General features: G+C 40.4%; 1 protein-coding gene across 1 annotated transcript in view; it reads right to left on the bottom strand.

Moving 5' to 3' along the window:
* Positions 1 to 19,920, bottom strand: part of LOC125881273 (protocadherin-15-like) — a 363,072-nt gene that overhangs the window by 308,211 nt on the left and 34,941 nt on the right. The window contains exon 2 of the mRNA XM_049564361.1: positions 1,855 to 2,005. Coding sequence (XP_049420318.1) covers positions 1,855 to 1,987 — 133 coding nt within the window. The 5' untranslated portion in view covers positions 1,988 to 2,005. The remainder of the gene's footprint in view (positions 1 to 1,854; positions 2,006 to 19,920) is intronic.

Genomic DNA, 19,920 nt, shown 5'->3' with positions numbered 1-19,920 from the left:
TTCACTAATTGGCGAGAGGCTTGTGCTTTTGACAGTGCCACATGTAAACACTAATGGCGTTCTCCTTGGTTGAGCTGTAACGTTAGCTAGCTCAGTGGTGCTAGGTGAGCTAGCAATGGAAACACATTAGCATCAACGTATCGTCACTGTCTGGCCAAAACCATGAAGAGCCAAAACAGCTACTTTTCTGTCAAAGTTGGTAATGTCTCTTTATATATGGCCAGATACATGCATGTGTCATATTTTTTATGTTTTATCAAAATTAAGCTCAAATGGAGTTAAAAGGTTTTTAATGCCCTTTTCATTTGTCATTGATTAGAACTTTGGCAAGTGAGACAATAATTGCGTTGCATTATGTTACCATGAACTTACAGGTATTGTGTCTATGTGCGCACTTTTTTCTGTTGTCCCTGTGGTCCATCAGCCTAACTCCCTGCAGTCCTCTTCCACGGAGCCTGCCATATTACACTTCCATGTTTCTACAGTAGCCCAGAATGGTCAAACATATACCTTTTCCATCAAAGCTCAGGCAATTGAACAGGTTCTGATTAGGACTCTTTGGATCTTGGTACTATCTAGCGAACCAGCCCACATTTCCACCAGGTTTGATAAGAACCATTGTAATCAAGGATGTGCCTTCAACAGGATGCGCTACACAATGCACAACAGAAGTAAACTGTGGTAGCAAGATGACACATTGCATTGATTACCTGTGAGCTTTTGTTATGTTGTTACACATATTGTTTATATCCAAAGAAAAAGCACAAACTTTTAATGATAAAATGACATAGAAGACTTTCTTTGTGCTCATCCATTCACAATTCTCTCCATCCCACTCCCACTTTTTCCTCTAATCAGCTGACTATGGGTGTTCACTCTTCTAGTTATCCAATCAAACTTTGTCAGGATCTCTATCAGCCAATCAGCACGCTACTGCAAAATTTTACATCTGCTCTCTCCTCTGCTTCTGTCAGCCATCATTTTAGGCAGAATTGCTGCACCATCCTCCACCCCGTTCACCTCCAGCCATCGTATCCAGAGTCCTGGACAAGCTCAACAAAGGCTCATTCCTCTACTCATCCAGATCATTGGCACTTCTCCATCTTCTTATCTTATCTTCACCTCTACCACCACCAGTGTCTCGATCCCAGAGGGGTGGGGCCCTATTCACCTATGGATTCATCACTTTCCTTTAGTCATACCATCTCGATGGGGTCTAATCGCCAAAAGCTTACCATATTTTTCATTCTTATGTGCACATGTTAAAAAATATTCTTTTTACTTTGAAAAAATGACTCTCTCCTGATTGAAGTAGTACTAGCCAATCAGAGGAAGAGTACTACGGACCATGCCCTTGCCTCCTACTACAAAAAAATTGCCATGTGGATAGGGGTATTCAGTTGGTTCAGCAAATCAGCAAACTCACCTCTAGATGCCACAAAATAATACACACTAGACCTTTAAGTCTGACCCCAGTAGAAATGGTAGACATGTGACATGGAATAAGAACAGGAAAAGGCACTATTTATCATCATCATCATCACCATCATAACACCCTTTGACAAATTGTGTTGTGGCTGTTGAAACAAAGCACTATTCATCTTCAATCATCTCAGGATCAATAATGAATCAGGCAAATCTTGTGCCACACTGAAGCTGACTGAGATGGGCTGACTACCCAAGATAAGCCTGAAGTCAGAAAAGCCACATGAACAACCCTGATATTAAATCCCCGCCGAACGGCCTGGATTCGACTCTCAATTATAAAACAGAGAGAAAAGATGAAGACAAAGACAGAAAGAGTGGCTGAAAAAAGACATGGATAAGGAGGGGGATGATGGAGACTGCCTTTACCTTCTGTGTCTTGGCCGAGACAAGTTGATAGTAGCAGCAGATAAAGGATTCCTGTTCCCATTATGCTCGGCCATTTGACCCGGCCCCGTGACAGTGGCCCTATTAAGTGCGTTCTAACCATCTTCACCACCATGCTTCACCAAGCATCCAGCTGCAGAGAGAGGAGGAGAGAATATAAACACAGGTCAGTCACAATCACTCACCTCATTTTCGTCAGTGCAGTATGCAACACTGAAAGCAGTCATTTTCGAGTACTTCCTTTTTCGGGCTTCGGCACCTGTGCTCTGGCTCTCAGCAAACAGTGATGTGGAAGCATCCATTAACATACTCAAAAGATGACATCTGCCACTAAAAGAAACAGCAGCAGTAATACAGAGTTTGATGTAGCAGAATTGTATGTTCCCCGCCCATCCCGACAGAAGTAAGCTTTGAATGGAAATGTGCTTTCTGTGTTGACAGTGCACTCCATTACATCCCCACGGTGAGGTGCCCTCGCAATCTAATGCTCAGATGGCATTCAGTGTTCATTTTGTGAATGCACTTCACGTCACCAATCTGAAATCTTTGATCAAACTTTGTGCTCGTGCATCAAAGTAAATGATCGTTTCACAGGGATTGCCACCACAATGGGAAATATAGAAACCTGTGGATGATGATAGAGAAGGAAATATTCTGTGCAATGTAAAATACCCGCAGTGGCAACAACATCTCAGATCTTGCAGCGGAAGATTTGACACAGTTGATAATGCATTAGACGTCTTGAAGGATGCTATACAGAAGAGAGAGTCAGAGAAATACATAGAGCGGATATGTGAATGTGTGTGTGCTTATGTTGAGAGTAACAACATTTTATAAGGAGTGCATGTACAGCTGTTGGGAAAATAGAAGGTTTCTTTTAGGTTCACAGTCAAAGACATATTTAGGGTAGCGTCTGAGACTGTTTGTGCACATGTCTGTAAATTGGTCTTTGATTGGTTTGTGGTAATGCAGCTCAGCTTCATTACTGCCCACTTACTCGCACAAAGTGTGATGACCTGTAAGAGAAAACATCTTCCAGCTCTTCAACACAGATGCTCAAAAGATAGTGTTTGCCTAAGTGGGTGTTTATGTGTGTGGTAGGTCACACTTTTTCCCATCTACCATCTTCCCAGCCAGTTTGGGATTTGAACTAAACGTCTGGATACAAATTAGCTTCTTTAACCTCTGCTTACTAACCATCTAAACAGTCCACTGTGTACACTGTGTAAACAAAAGCTGTATAACAGTGTTCTGATCCAGTGGCACTATTAACTGAATCAGGCCCCTGAACAGAAATGGTTCAATCATAGTTTAGTAACCATAGTGTTCTTAAACCCAGGAAATGAGTTAGCATTTTACCACTCACAGTTTCCTTGTCTCAAAGTTGATGGGTTTTTTTTTCAATGGGTTCTTGGTTAAATGCCTGAAATAAGGTCTGTGGTTACCGCAAGCTAAAGACACTTTCTCTTTTTATTAATAACATAAAATATGTCAGTAAATACCCCACTCGTGAATTTTGAAGCTTCTATGTGTCTTGAAAAAGGTGGTTGCTATCAGCTGGCTAAATGTCTTTTTATGGTGCTAACACTAGGTCATGCGACCGTAGTGTAGTTCGTTCATAGCTCAACGTTAGCTTTTTACTTCTGGTGACTGCATTTAGGCTTCAATGTTCATGAAAGTGGTGGGGTTTTTTTACTTTTAGGTAGCATAAACAAGCTTATTTTCAGCAAAATTTAATCTAAAAATTCCATCAGCATTTTGAAAAGGGAACCAGTGCGACGCTAACTACTGTATCAGCCTACAGAAAAATTTAATCCCAGGAACACTCTAAAGCTAATTTTCACTAACTAATAAGAGCTATATTTGGTAACCCAGTAGTTTCGACAGTGGTGTCTTTTATCTAGACTTTGCAAAACCAAAAAAAACAACAACAAAAAGGTGAGGTAAAGGATTTGTGTTTATCTGCTCTTCATAAGCTGCAAATGTTAGCATGCCTGGCTAACTCGCTTACTCCCTAGTAGCCTAGTGTTATTCCCAAGGCTCTATCCTTTTCTGTATTTGGATTGGGAAAGTTTACACTCCATCCAAATTTGCGTTAGATAGTGGTACATTTGCTGAATTATAGGTTAAGTGCAGCCAACTTGGTGACTTTCTTGCTAGATTTAGCTACTTTTTAGACCTCTTTAAAAAGAACTACCTGCAAATTCAGTGACTCATTCAGACTATCAGGGAAAAAGAGAGAAGTATAATTGGTAACTCAGTAGTTCAGACAGTGGTGTCTTTTATTTAGACTTTACAAAACCAAAAACACAACAACAAAAACATGGAGGTATAGGATTCATGTTTATCTGCTCTTCTTGGTTGCCAATGTTAGCACACGTGGCTAACTAGCTTATTCCTTGTAACCTAGCGGAAACATTTTTACTTTATTTCTATTTATTATACTTTAACCTTATTCAAGGACTAACTATAACTTCACCCTGCATCAAAACCATTAAGTGGTGAGGAGGCTAACTTTTCGTTCAGGATTTTTTGAGTTTTAGTGTCAGCATTAGCTTACACTAGCTATCAACTGCTGATTAAATCTGTAAGCAACATTATTATTTTGGCTGACAAAATCCATTGGCCAGACAAGATTGCTTAGGTTAAAGTTACTGTCCCACTGGCTAGCTAATTGCTACTGCTCTGCACTTTAGTAATACAGCGGTTACCGCTAACGTAGCAACCCATGAGGCTAAATGCCATCACTCCAAAAGTATAACATCTACCCTTCATCCCCTCCATGTTACCACTGTTAGCTCTGTTAGCACTGTTGCTGTTGTTAGCGCTGTTCGTGCTGTTGACACTGTTTGCACTGTTAGCACCATGAGCTGTTAGCTGCCAGCTCAACCACCTCTGTGTTGAGAGCTGTGTGCAGCTTTGACTCTGGATCATTAATATGCTCTGAATGTTGCATACAGCTTCTTTAACTTTTAAAATTCAAGACCATTATTCATTTGCCACCACTATCATTATAAACTATGTATATCCGAATAAACGTAAAGCTTGACATTAAATCTAAATCATATCCTGTACAACATATAATTTCTACATCCATATGATTCATCCGATCTACAGCAATCAGTCAAGACACACTGCTTTGGTATGTAAGCAGAGTTTGTTTCTGTCTTCATGCTAATACTGAGAACATTTTTCATTCTACAGAGAGAGATTATCTGAATGGGACCTTATCTGAGACTAAACTGAGCTGCTCTTATTCAGTAACAACAACAGTAACTGCTCCCCGTCACGCAAAATCTGCCGCCTGTTTAATTAGAGCTGATTTATGAAGTTCCCGTGGCAGAGATTACCACTGTGACAGAGTCAGATTACTATCGCCCTGCCCTCTGAATGGAGATGGAGTTGGCTGACAACAGAAATGTAATTGTAATATTCTACCAAACCCCAGAGGTGAAATCCAGCAGTCACGGCGGCTTCAGGGCAGCTCCATTTAAGGGACACACTTTAGACTCACAATGCCACGGTGCTGCTCTTAACCGACCGTAATTGAGTTTAACATATTAATCTCAATCTATGCATAATGATGTGCAGGTGGACTGTGATCAAGATGTAGCAGAGTGTCAGAGAAGGTCCTGCAGAGGAAACTGATAACACCCCTGACATTGTAGAGATATTCTGTCTCAACAGAGAGGCAGATGGTATTTTTTTCCATGGCACTGATTTTTATGAATCGCCGGGGATACTTGATGTTTATGAATTCAAACTTTCTCCAAGTCCCTAATGCCAAGCTAAGCCTGTTGATGAGTTTTATAAATAATTCTGGTAGTTTTTTAATAAGGCTGAGTCTCCAGGCGACTAATCTCTGTATGGAACCCCTGGTAGTCATATTGTGATATTGGCGAGAAACTGATGGACACATGCGGCTCAGCTTGCATCAGGGGCATTTGTGCTGGCTTGTATTTAAAATTACATCAGAAGCACAAAAACAAGTTATATTCCCTCAAACTTTATGAAACTATATTATGTGAGTAGCAATATTGCAATGCCAGGAGGATGTTTTTTTTTTCATTTGTTAAAATGATGGATGAATTTTGGTCGAAATTTTTTAATTAATGTAACCCAGGGTCACATTATCACACATATCCCAGTGCAAAGAATGACAAAATAACCATGCAAAAGTACGAAAACTGAGAACGGCAGAGAACTTCATTACCATTACCATTTCATGTGATCTAGCCTAAGTGTTTCAGCCTTAATGGGTTGCTGCATTTTGTTAGGACGCCATCTATACATGCTGGCATGGCACTCCTGAGGCCTGTACTACAAAGCCAGTTCAATGTACCCAGGATATCTTTTAGTTATCTGGCTTGAATAACCCTAACATTGGCTGTCTGGATAACCGGTACTACAAAGCTGGTTATCAACTAGTTCAGTCAACTCTGGGTTTTCCTATCCAGCCACAAGCGCGTTCATGTGAAAGAGGCGAGGTGTTGTTTATGAGCAACATTATCAGAACCATGAATGAAGTACTTCGTATGATATGAGATGAAACATGAAACAGTAACAAAAGTGTCTGCGGCTGTGAGAAAGTAAAATGTTGGTGGCATGGGATGTAACATTGGCCGAGACTCACATTACGTGTCACCAGGCTATATAGCCCCGTTTCCACCAAACAGTTTCGGTATGGGCCTTTTGAACCAAAAGTAACCCTTCAGACGTGGTACCTAGACTCTAGTGTTTCCACTGCAAACAGTACTCTTAAACGTGGGGGCAGGGTTGTTGTGACTCACTGCTCCGTCCAGAGAGGTGACCAAAAATGGGGATGGTACAGAACGGGGCACCTCTTTTTCACCTGAGATTTCGAACTTTTGTCCATGGATACTTTTTTCTTCAGTGATCTCATTGGTCAGAGGTCAGGGTGTTGACAGACTGTGATCCGATACCCTGAAGTTAACCTGCTCCAGAGCAGGTTAACTGTTTAGCACAAGTTACAAGGTAATTTATCCCAATTAAAAAGAGAACCAGCTTCGTAGTACTGAAAACCCAGAGTTAACACTGAAGTTATCTCGCTAACTCCAAATCCTGCTTCGTAGTACAGGCCTTGGGTCTATGATAAACATTAAGTAGCCTAATAAGAGGAAACTAGCTTTTTGTAATTGTCTCGTTATCTTAAGATAAAAAGCTAATTTTCACAACACAACAAAATGAAATGAAACAACCATTTGTTTTCTCGTGATAACAGGTTTATTATCTTGTTATCTTGAGATAATGGAATTTAAAACATAATTGAGAGGCTGGCCTTTCTTGGCTCCTGTACTTTTGCAATATATGGTTGATTGTCATCATTGTCATTCTTTGTGCTCACTTAGATATGAGCGATAATGTAACCCAGGATTGCATTAATTAAAAAATTTAACCAAAATTCAAACATCTTGACAAATTTAAAAAATAATTCCTGCCTCACACAATTTAGTTTCATTATATTCATATTCAACTTCTGTACATAAGCACTGCGAACCATTGTGAAAACATTTAAATTGAATTTCTTCCAAGTTGCATAGAACTTGACCTTGTCAAACATTATCTGGAAACTTTTCCAGTTATCATCATGTAAGTCATATAAAGATGTTCTTAGTCTTTATTTTGATAGACTTTCATAATAAATTACTTCCAGTTTCATTTGAGAAATATGAAAAACAAATGTTGGTTAATGTTGCAGGGTGCTGCTCCAGGGTTAAGACCACCTCATGCTCACTTGATGAAATAATTATTTTAATTGCTACACAGACGAAACCCTGTTACACCTTGTTCGACACCTAGTGACCCAAACACTCTCAAGATGCCAGCTTTTTTTAATTTATTGCTTGAAACTGACAACACGAAGACAGCTGATCCAAAATAGACTTGTTTGACGCAATAACCTATTCTCCAAGGACCCCGGTGGGCTACTCTCACAAGCGAATACAAAGCCAGATTGATTTCTGACAGTGATGAATAGGAAAAGCATTGGTGCGGTCCCTCTTACAATTGAGATATCAGACATCTAAATCTCAGTTTTATCCAGAAGGTCACACATTTTTATTTTAGACTGCTGCAGCTGTATTACCAAATAATATTGCCAGCTAATTGTGAATGGGTAAAGAAAGAGAAACTTGTACCTGATTTGTAACACCCCTAAACTATGGCCAAGTCTGGCCAAAAGATATACTTTCGTTACCTCTAAAGTAGACCTGTTGAGTCTCTCAGCCTCGCCTCTAAACCTAATATAATTCCAAACATGAGAAATGTATGAGACTGGTCCTTGACTGGAAGCTTGGCTTAATAAATGAATATTGCACAGATTGGACTCTGCTGTCGCTGCTTCATTTTTCTCCTCTATTTTTATTATACTTTCATGAACTACATAAACAATGTGACCCCAGATAACCAGTTTTCCTTATTAAATCCACACTAACCACAGAGCAGGAGATGGACATAAACAGAAGCAGACAAGTTTGATTATTACACTATCATATTAGAATTATTAAGATAGAGAAAATTGAAGGGTTGAAAACAGGGCTGCAACTCATTACAAGGTAATGTCCTGATAATGTTGATAAGGTGTCCTGAATATTGTGCGTGTGTTCAGGCTTCTACTTCGAGGGGAGTATGTTTTATTGGCAGAAATGAAGTTTGCAAGTTTGACCCTTACTGGTGAAAAATGCTGCGAGCAACATCGATATTAAAAACGTCAACTGAGGGCATTAATAAAAACACCACATTTCTCTACCATCTTGTATAATTGACTTTTCAGATTAGAAAACTCATGACACAGTTTGTGCACGATAATTACATTTAACCCTAACTCTGTCTTGTGTCTGAATTTGAAGCATGTTTTGTGCTATCTGTCTTATTTTGTTTGTGTGTATCTTGATCAGGAGTGTTTTTCAGGGCTCAACAGTAAGGACTGCCCAATCGTCCCGCGCAAGTAAAGTATCACATCGGTCTGCTAACTCCTGCTGCCTACTTGCCTGAACTTGCAAGTGGTAAAATACAATTAAACACATTGTCAGAGCTGATGATGTAGCAGCTAAGGAGTGAGACATCACGCCGTCTTCTCTGTTGAGAGTTGCACTTGCTCAGTGCGGATCAGACACTCATGAGGAAATGGCATACAGACAATATTTATGAGCTGAAAACAGGAGTTTCAGCCTGGTCACACTCCCAGAGGGTCAAAGTATGCCGCATGGGCAGTGTCCTTGGCTTCATTATGACGCTGGAGACACTGGTTAGCATCTGTATGAGACCAATTTCAGTGTAAACCCATCTAGGTCAATATTAGATGCAATGGGCGTAATTTAAAGAGTGTAAAAGTCCGCTCAGAGTGGGCAAAAGGGGAGGTGGATAGGTCCAACAAACGCTAGATGTTGGTCTCGGAGAGAAGTGCTCAAGACCAACAAGAGACCCATCGGCACCTTTCTGGATGCGCTTGACGCCCTCAACATTGGCTGCTGTCTTTCTGCCCGTGTTTATGGATCACAAAGCCAAGAGCATTTTGGCGACATCCACAATCTTTTCCTCACTATAACCAAGTACCTTTTTTTCCTAAACCTAACCGCACACCCCTTCTTACACCGACCCCCTCTGCTTCAAGATACAATGCAAAAGACAATGAGTACATTTCTGACCCACCTTCCCAACCCGGCCAGGGAGAAAAAAACATTAACACTGACCTCTGTTTTGTAAAAGGCAGGTTTCAAAAAGGCAGGTCCATGACTGAAACGTTGTAGCCTAATACATTTAACTTTTTTTGCAAGTGCAGACAGTGTGCAGGTGTTCTCCTTTTTGATTCACTGTTATAATCCTTAAAAAGCAAAAGCAGCATGTGTATACATTCAGTAGGCTATATCTTCAGTAGCTAGCTAGCTAGCTAACCCTACACTTTTCAGGGTTTGATTTTGGTTTTGGAACAGGGAAGAAACGTATATCTTTTTCCAACCTCTCCAGGTAACGAGTATCATTAATACACGACGTGCCCCAGGCACAACATTTAGCTCCAAATCCACAAAACCAGCCTGAAAATGCACGAAATCTAAAATGATTGTATTAGAGTCAATGGAACACAGCTGTGTTGTTGTTGGACCCTGGTCTGAGTCGGCCCAATGCTACATTATGAGGGTGTTTATTTAATAGGGAATATGTTGAATACATATATGTCTTGCACCATATAACTAAAAAGCTCATTTTCATGTGGTCCCTTTGCAGAGGCTGCCAGTGATGTACAAGTTGATGCAATATCAGATTTAACAATAACGGAGTGTTGCAGTACATTACAACATTACTGATCAAAACAAACATCATTACGACGAAAATAACAACACATGGCACAGTCACCAGTTAGCTTACCACCATACGATTAGTTATTTAAAGCAAACTGTGAGGAAAATCAAACAATTTAGCAGAATAGGAATTTAAGTAAAGAACAGATCCATAATATTAATACAGTATTTCTTCATGAATCCCCGGTTGTTATCATTTTTCAACTGGGCCCAATCAGAACAAGTTTCTGACCCTAATTATGAGACTCTGTGTTGGGCAGAGTTGCCGGCTCATGTTTAATTCCCTGGTAAAGTTCACAAAGCACTGTGGCACTCGATAGTAGGCCATGCTGTAAGCGTCAGTAACCAGGATGAAGTGTATTAGGGCTGAAGGCGCTTCTCCTCTGGTAGAACTTCAAAAAGTTTTATTCCTCCAGAGAGGAGAGGAAATACACCCGACAGGGAGAGGGAGACAGGGAGAGAGACGCTCGCACAAAGGAAATGAGGAGGAGAGAATAAGAGAAACATGGAGATGCAGTGGAGACAGAGAAAGGGAGAGGGAACAGAGAACAAGAGGAGAGACGGGGCAGGAGGTAGAAAAAAAAGTGAGAACAAGAGATTACGTTAGAAAATAGGAAGAGAAACCAAAGAGTGAGACTTTGTCCCAGACAATACCAGACAGACAGACAGACAGACAAAGACAGAAAAGCAAAGAGATGAAGATTGTGACCTGCAGTTTAAAGGCCACTGGTTTCACTGAACATCAACAACCTCTTATTGATGTATCGTGATCGCAGGGAGGGGGAGAAAATGAGAAGAGGGCATTGCCAGGGCGAGAATAGCATAGAGAGTAGGATAAGAGAGAGACAATGGCAATCTGAGGGAGGTAAAGAGATTGAAAAGAAAGAGAAGGGCACTAGAGAGAAAAACAAACAAATGAAAAGAGAAAGTTTGGAAAAAGAAAAGAACAAAACTTTGACCTTAAAGCAGAGGAGGTGTTGATGGAGAATATGCGTCTGTGTGTGTTTAAAAATAGTGAAATAAAGAAGCTAAGTAACAAAATGGAAACTTAACCCAAAACAATGAGACAGAGCGAGAGATGTTGACACGCTGTTCACTCCCGCGGTGTTTGTGATCAGCTTCCTGTCATTGCATGTGACTGATAAGACCTTGTTACTGTAACTCTAACCGACTGTGTGCGCATATGTGCGAAAAAAGACAACAAATAAAAATATTTCCCTTGTAGTGTCACAGCCGACATCTGTCTATTTTTCTTTTTCTGTCAGTCTGTCTGTTTGCCTGTTTGTGTTGTGTTTGTGTCAGTGTATCTGTCTGTCTGTCTGTCTGTCAGCCTGTTTGTCAGTGTCTGTCTGCTTTGCAGAAAGGCATATTTCACAGCTCCTCTGCTGCCAAAACAAGGCTAGAAATTTCTTTTTTTCCCCCCTCCTGTTCAGGCAGATGGCTGCCAGCCTTATGCAGACCGACTTCTTATGTGTGGTTTATTGTCTCGCTCCAGGGTGTTCTGCCAGGACACACAGAGCCAGTGAACTGTGACTCTCCGGTTACAGGATGGTCTGTAACGGAGCCATGCTGCTGTACAGCGTGAACACAGAGGCAAAACCTGCAGATTCACTGCAATATACCCTTGTGTTAAGGGGACGGGCCCAGAGGGGAATCTGGAATCTGATTGGCCACCTTTGATGACCCCCTACCAGAGTAAGAAGGTAGATGTTTATTATGAGTATCATGGGTGGGCAGCTGCACAGAGGCATATGTACAGTGATATTTCTTGTTGGCTCGTCAATAAAAAAAAAACTAAAGACACAAAACAAGCCTAACTACAAAGATACGCAAAATGACCACAACTCTTTGTGGCCACAGATACAAAATAATCACAAAGAGATGGAAAACAACAACAACAATGACATATGACTGCAAAAAAACACAAAGCGACATAAACTGACCACAGAGAGAGACGCAAAACAACTACAAAGAGACACAAAATGACCACAGAGAAACAAAATCATCACAAAGCCACATAAAACAATGACCACAATATGACTAGAAAGAGATACAAATAACCACAAAGATACACAAAAAAGTGATACAAAATAACCACAGAGTCGTACAACAACCGCATAGTGATATAAAATGACCACAAGGAGATGCAAAATGACCATGAAAATATACAAAATGACTACAAAGAGACACAAAATCACCACAAAGAGACATAAAATGACCACAGAGAGATGTTCGACAACCACAAAGAGACATAAATCAACCATAAAAAGATGCAAATCAACCACAAAGAGATGCAAAACAACCTTAACGATACACAAAATGACCACAGAGATACACAAAACGACCACAAAGAGACACAACATTAGCAAAAAGAGACACAAAATGACCTCAAAGAGATGCAAAACAACTACAAAGACATCAAGTGACTACAAAGAGATGTAAAACAACCACAAAAGAGCACAAAATTACCTCAGAGAAACAAAACCATCACAAACCGACGTAAAATAACAATGACCACAATACGACTAGAAAGAGATGCAAAACAACCACAAAGATGCACAAAAAAGTGATACATAACAGTCACACAGTCACAAAACGACCAAATAAGACCCAAAACAACCACAAAGTGACATAAAACGACCACAAAGATATACAAAAAACAACCACAAAGATATACAAAGTGACCATGAAGATACACAAAATGACCACAAAGAGATGCAAAACAACCACAAAGAGACATAAAATGACCACAGAGAGATGTTCAACAACCACAAAGAGACATCAACCACAAAGATATGCAATACCGCCACAAAGATACACAAATTGACCACAAAGAGATGCAAAATAACCACAAAAATACACAAAATGACTACAAAGAGATGCAAAACAGCCTTCAAGATAGACAAAATGACCACAAAGAGACACAAAATGACCACAAAGAGATGCAAAACAACTTTCAAGATAGACAAAATGACCACAAAGAGACACAAAATGACCACAAAGAGATGTAAAACAACCTTCAAGATAGACAAAATGACCACAAAGAGACACAAAATGACCACAAAGACACACAAAATGACTTCAAAGATACAAAATGACCACAAAGAGACACAAAATGACCACAAAGAGACACAAAATGACCAAAATATTGACCCTTTGGCTGTGGCTGTGTCCCTTATAGCTGTTTTGCATCTCTTTAAGTAGTGTGACCTTTTAAATGCCTGCATGGAGTGGCTGCTCTTCTGGGCTGTTTGTAGTAAATATCAGCTGTAGATTGATGTTATTTCATAGACGTGTTTTAAGTTGTTTATTTAGCATTCATTTTATTCTAAACTACTCTACTACACTGCTATAAACTAATTACAACACATCTTTACTCACTGTACAACAGGTCCCCCTTATTCATAACCGTGCCCCAGTCTGGCCCCTCCATTAAAATGTTTGTGAACCGCCCCTGCTTATTTCTCAGTTCTCTTAGACTGATTCTTTTTATGTGTGTATTGATAACACAAGAGGAGTAGGTGTTGAAACACAGGCTGAAGCTAGTGGTGCCAGGACTGTGTCAAGTACAAGTAGACAAGTGTCAGGCTAAACATCTTAAATCAGTTTTGTGCGCTTTAATGCGATAAAAGGCTTTCAGAACACTGTCAGAATGAAGGAGATGATGCATGTAGGTTAGAGCAAACACTATATGCGAATACACATACCACTGCACATCTGCATTTGGACTAATTAAATTATGCGCGGTTCAATTTTCTGTACGAACGGCCATTAAACCAGTTTGAACAGGTTTGCAACATGCTGATTAGGGACTAAATCTACCCCAGCTGGCAGAATCAGAGAGCACAAACACGCACACGCACACACACACACACACACACACACACACACACACACACACACACACACACACACACACACACACACACACACACACACACACAGTCACTCTTGTTGACCAGGCTGTCTAATAAGCTAATGGTGGGGCACTTTGCTGGTCCTGTTGTGCCAATCTCACAGTAACAGTCAGCACCTGTGAGCGTGAAGAGGCGGCATCCAAAACACCACAATTTGCACACAAGCGCCGAACAGAGGAAAACAGAGAGGTGGAGGGAGTAAGTGAAAGATCGGAGGTGAGCATAAATTATAAAAGTTTTTTAAAGCCTCAGGTCTTAATACTCGCTCAAGTTCTGGATTTCACAGGACTGCAAATTCATCAGCGAGGGACGGAGTGATTGAGACAAAGCAAAGCAGGTCCAGGGTAGAAACTTTCCTACTAAATATAGAGAGCAGACACTAAAGAACTAACAGAATATTAAAGCCAGGCCGGCCCACCACTACTGACCTAATCTCACCTCTCAACCTGCCAGCACAAACACTTGATACTGCAAATAGAGATGGAGCCAATTTCCCAACATTAAATTGTAATAAAACCCAAGTTATACATATTTTGTGGGTTTGCAGTTTTAGAAGCTGACCAAGCTGAGTTCAAGTGCCCCGGGTAAGATAGATCCTTCTGACAAGAATGGTAGTTGGAAATGCAGTTAAATTAACCCTGTTTGGCCATTGTTCCGTACGAGAGCATGACATCTGATGACTAGCAACATTTACTCAAGACGAAGGCAGACTAAAAATATAACAGAGTGATCATCAGAGATGCACAGTCAGAAGAGGGCAAAAAATGGGCGAAAGAAGCCCCCAATGGCCACTCATGTAGTATTGGCACATTTTCCAGTGACAACTATAGACCCCCTTAAACCTTCCATGCTGCCCCAAAACCCTTTATGCAGGGCCCTTAGAAAGAGACAGAGCACTGTGGACTATTAAGGTGGACCTTCTAATTTCAGCCACTCCTAAACAGGAAGACACTTCTCTAATAGAGAAGTGTCTGGCTGCTGAGTCTCTCCTAAGTTAGGGAGACAATAACTGATCCGAATTCAAAATTTTGCTTACTGGGGCTGGCCGTTATATTCCTCGACAGAAGACACACACTGTGCCATCACGGAAATATTTTTTTACCAAACTGCAGTGCCAAACTGTACAACTCATGTCGTAAAAAGCAAGAGATGCAAGTTATTTTCTAGTTCTGACATGGAAATATTGAAAAGAATTGATTTTTTTGCAATAAATGCAAGTTATTTATTTTCTGCATTTTAAGGGAACTTGATTTTCACATTAAAACTAAAATGTGACCTTTTTTGTTGGACGTTTTCATTTCAAGCCTTGTGTGCTTTGATTTACATCGCGACATATTCAATAAATAATCATAAACTAGTCCATACCCATTGAGTGCACAGTTGCCCACGTACAGTTTCACATGGTGTGTGTTTGGGATACAGGTCATAGGAAACTGCAGATTAAATAGTCAACTGAACCCATTAAGAAGAGCAATGTATTCAGACAGAGTTTTTGTGAATTTGATAGTACGATTGCTTTATTGAAAGTACAGTAGTACCATTGCCAATAGTGGGATAGTTAGTGGGCTAAAACTGTACATTAGTAGTTGAGGTAGCACACTGAAAGGCAGATAGTTAAAGTCATTACCTTATAGAAGCTCAGTTTAAGTAAGTTTTAGATATTGGTCCCTAGATTATGTTCACTGAGTTTCATGCAGATCGGTCAAACTTCCTAGGAAGAGATTGATTTGAAGTGTTTTTCAAAAAATTCAAAATGGCGTAAAATCTATATAACCAGAAGTTATGTGTTCTTGAGGCAAATTTGTTCCTCATGAGGAGAGGCATCTCTGTGCAAAGTTTCATGTCTCTACGACATACGGGGCATGAGATATGCCCATTCAAAGTTTGCAGTTTCAATCGGTTGCTATAGCGCCCCCCTTTGGCCAATTGATGTAATATTGCTTCATTTGCATCCTCCCATGACCCTCTACCACTGTGCCAAATTTCATATGGATTGACCAAGTCAGTGAGGAGAAAAACATGGAACAGACACACAGAGTTTCTGTAATTTCATGGTGAGATAATAATCTGTGTGTCACAAAGATAAGATAAACTCTTTCATTAGAAAAAAATATCGCAGCTTTAATAGTTGAGCATATTTACAGTACAAACCTTGTCACTGATCTATGAGGGCAAAAACCAAAACCAAAATAATTGGTCACTAATCACAATCGATGTAAGATGTTCAATAAATTGTGATATTGATTTGAGGTCATATCGCCCAGCCCTATTGCTTACTGTAATTTGTGGAGTTGGGTTGATTTGCCAATCCAGTCCTGTGTACAAGCTTAAAAGCAGCTTGATTTTATCCAGAACTGGCATTCTCATTGTAACACGTTCTGGCAAAATAAAAAGTAGCCTGCATCACCAACCTGGGCTGAAGGCATCGCAGCACTAAATCTAAGTCATACTGCATTAGTAACAAGCAATATGAGTTCATGTGGTTTTGGGTGACGAGAGGAGACTCTCAAGAAAACCAAAACTGAGCAACTATGACACCATGTTGGATCTGAGGTTGACGCAAGAGTTGTCCGAACTGAATGCAGGCGCCTTTTTGAGCCAAGTTTTCGTTGTAAGCCAAATGATTCTCTTTTTATCTGTCACATTAAAAGCACCACATCGGATGAGAAACGGCTGATTCATTTAGTTGAAATGAGGAATTATCTTTTATACCTCCTTATTTCACTGCAGAAAACTAAACAAGGTAGCAGCTGGCTGGAGGGAGGTCGCCAGGGAGCTGAAAGGTTCTGGTAAATTGCTATCACTAATGACAACCTAGGCCAACTTGCTGTTTGCTGTATTGTATGTAATTTCCAATAAGTATCACAATATAAAAATTAGGGCTGCCCCCTAATAGTTGACCAAACATTAGGTGACCAATAAATCAAAACCCTATATGACTGGATTATTTGGAATTTAATTTGAAAAGACAAACACAGGAAGTGGCCACACTCAGCAGTCAGACAGGAGTCACATTACAAACCAATCACAGCCGACAGATATCTTACAATATAATAACATGACGGGCAGGAAATCCAAAGTGTGGGATCACTTTGAGAAGGTGAAGGATGAACCCAAGGTAAACTCTGCAGGCGAACATCTGCATATCATCAACTACAAACATGACGTATCATCTGAAACATGTCAGTAGCTACATGCCCATTAGCCACTTAGCACAATCATTACTGCTTTGCCCACAGCGTCATTAACAGGCGGCTCACTCAGTGTGTGACGTGCACTTGTAGATAAAATATAGGCCTATATTAATGAAGGTTCATTAGTACGGTTTTGTATTTCTCTGTAATGTAGCACAGTGTTAACAAAAGCCCTTTTTAAACAGGAATTGTGCAAATTTGCAGGAAAGCCCAGTCAGTCTTTTTTTCAGCACTGGCAGTATAAAAACAAAATCGAGGAGTTCGGCAAAATGCCACCTACCTACTTTTGTTTATACAGAATGTGCCTTTTTCGGGGCAATGGGGGGCGTGAGCAAGTAACAAAATGTGTAGCTCAGTGTGTGACATAAACAGTGACGTACTCCGAGGGAAGCCACAGCTGGTCTGTCCGTCAGTGATTCCCTCATAAGTTGGCCCGTCCTTCACCGTCCCCGTCATTTGACGGTTAATGGCCTCTTTGTTTGTGAGGACAAGGAGGCCAAGTTGCTCATCTTTACAGCGTCTGTCAGGTTTGCGTTTCCCTCTTGCTACTGGCTGCTCATTCCTGCTATCAGCTATTTCCTGTTTATCCACCACCAGTCGGTCGCACATGCTGCGTCATCAACAGCTCCTCCCACAAGTCATCAACAGCTCCTCCCGTGGTGGAAGGGCACTTCGTTCTTTTTAAACCAAAAGGGTTCCGCCAATATGTCTACCCCTACACGGCGGAAAATTGGGTACCTTGGATCAACTCGCCAATCCGGCTCTGTGTGTCTAAACGCTCGCAGCTTGCCGGCAAAATGGCCCAACACTCACCAAAAATCGGGCAGTGTAAAAGGGGCTAATGTTACTGATATTATTCTTTCTCACACCTTGAACACAAACCATTGTGTTGCCCCGCCAAAAATATATAATTTAATAATTGCGTATATCGTAAACATGCAAGCGACTAGTCAACCAATGGCCCTAAATGATGACTACTGGTCGACTAGGAATATTCTGAGTTGGGGGCAGCTGTGCTAATATCAAACTGAGTTTTCACAAGTTTTCACACCGGCCCAAACCCAGTCATTTGTACTGTAACTGTTGTTCAGTGTTAAATTATTGTTGTTGTGTTTCGTTTTTATTTACTGCATGCATTTTTAGTAGTTTTTACAGGATTAAGTACAACACTGTTAAGAGTTCATATAATATTTGAGTTCATATTTGGAATTTTAAAAAAACAGTTCTTTAATATCCTTGATTGTCCTTCGTATAATCAACAAGGTGGGGTTGGGGGCTTCTTTATCTGCCCCCCACCCCCCAGAGTCTACGAGCGCCACTGGTGACAATCAACAACTCAATATCAGTACATTTTGCCATCGTTGGCCACAGCAAAGGGAACTACATGTTGGCGTGGCAGCAAGATCTCTTCATGCCCCTTTGATCTCACATCGTAGCATCTTGTGCTTTATTTATAAAAGATCCCACTTTTCCTATCATTGTATCTCATCATTAACTTCCCGGTTTGTTTCCACTACATTGCCAGGTAGTTCAATTGCTCTCGAGCTGTAATTTGAATATTTTTCAACAGCCCTTGAAAGCAGTATTAACGCCAGAATACAAAAGTGGCAACATTTCGCTTCAACACGATCGTGTCAACAAACTGACACTTGTTGCAATTACGTTAGCTCAAGTGCTTCACCAAATAAATGAAGCAATTTGTGGGGTTTGCTTGCATCTGCCTCAAAGGACTTTTATTTTCCAAACGTAATCAGTCTGTTATTGCTGAGCACACGGAAGGTACAATAAAACTAAATTTGGCTTCGGAAATAGGTGTATCAATCAGTTGTGCCACCCTCGAAGCAAAAAGGAGGATATGAGCCGTGCGGGGGCAAGTTTTGTGCAGTCACAGAAAAACTGGCAAAACCAGAGAGCAAGTGGGGAAAGTGAAGAAGAAAATGAAGAAAGAATGAGGAATTGAAGTAAACTGCGAAGAGGAAGATAAAGAAGAGAAGCAGACCAATGACAAAATAAAATTGGGAACATATAAAAATGGTTAAAGGGAACACAGAGAGAATGATGGTGAAGCAGAGAGCACATTACATATTATGTAATAAAGCATTAAAAAGCATTGAGGTGTAAAGAAAAGTTTGTTTTATTTGCACATTCTTCAAACCTGCCACAACAATATTGCTTTGTTTAATAGTCATGCTAATAAATAATGTGAATAAAATTCAAAGCCGGAGTGAGAAGGCGAGAAATTTAAATTAACAGAGAGACACAGAGAGGAGGTGGAGCAAGAAGGAAGTCAGGTCAGCCGAGGACAATTTAGCAGCGTTTCCACCGTATTCGTTCCACTTAGAAGAATTGGCGTCTCATCCGCCAAGTCTGCTTTGTCAAATCCTGGAAGGTCTAGTCTCATTTAGGCCTTTAAATCATACGAATCCCTTTCAGCTGATTTCTGATGCTGTTAGAAATACTATGTCTGGAGAGCAGGAGCTGCGGTCCTGTTTGATTGGATGGTAGCTGTGTGAAAACTCACAGTATAATTGAACTCAAGGTTTACTTGGTATCAAAATGAAAATCTTATGGAAATCAGGGCTTCTTTAGAAAGGGTGAGAATGACAAATGTAAAATAAA

This window comes from Epinephelus fuscoguttatus, linkage group LG20 (assembly GCF_011397635.1).
Source record: "Epinephelus fuscoguttatus linkage group LG20, E.fuscoguttatus.final_Chr_v1".
NCBI classification, from domain to species: Eukaryota; Metazoa; Chordata; class Actinopteri; order Perciformes; family Serranidae; genus Epinephelus; species Epinephelus fuscoguttatus.
The sequence above is the reverse complement of the archived record's forward strand: the minus strand, read 5'-3'. Positions and strand labels throughout refer to the sequence as shown.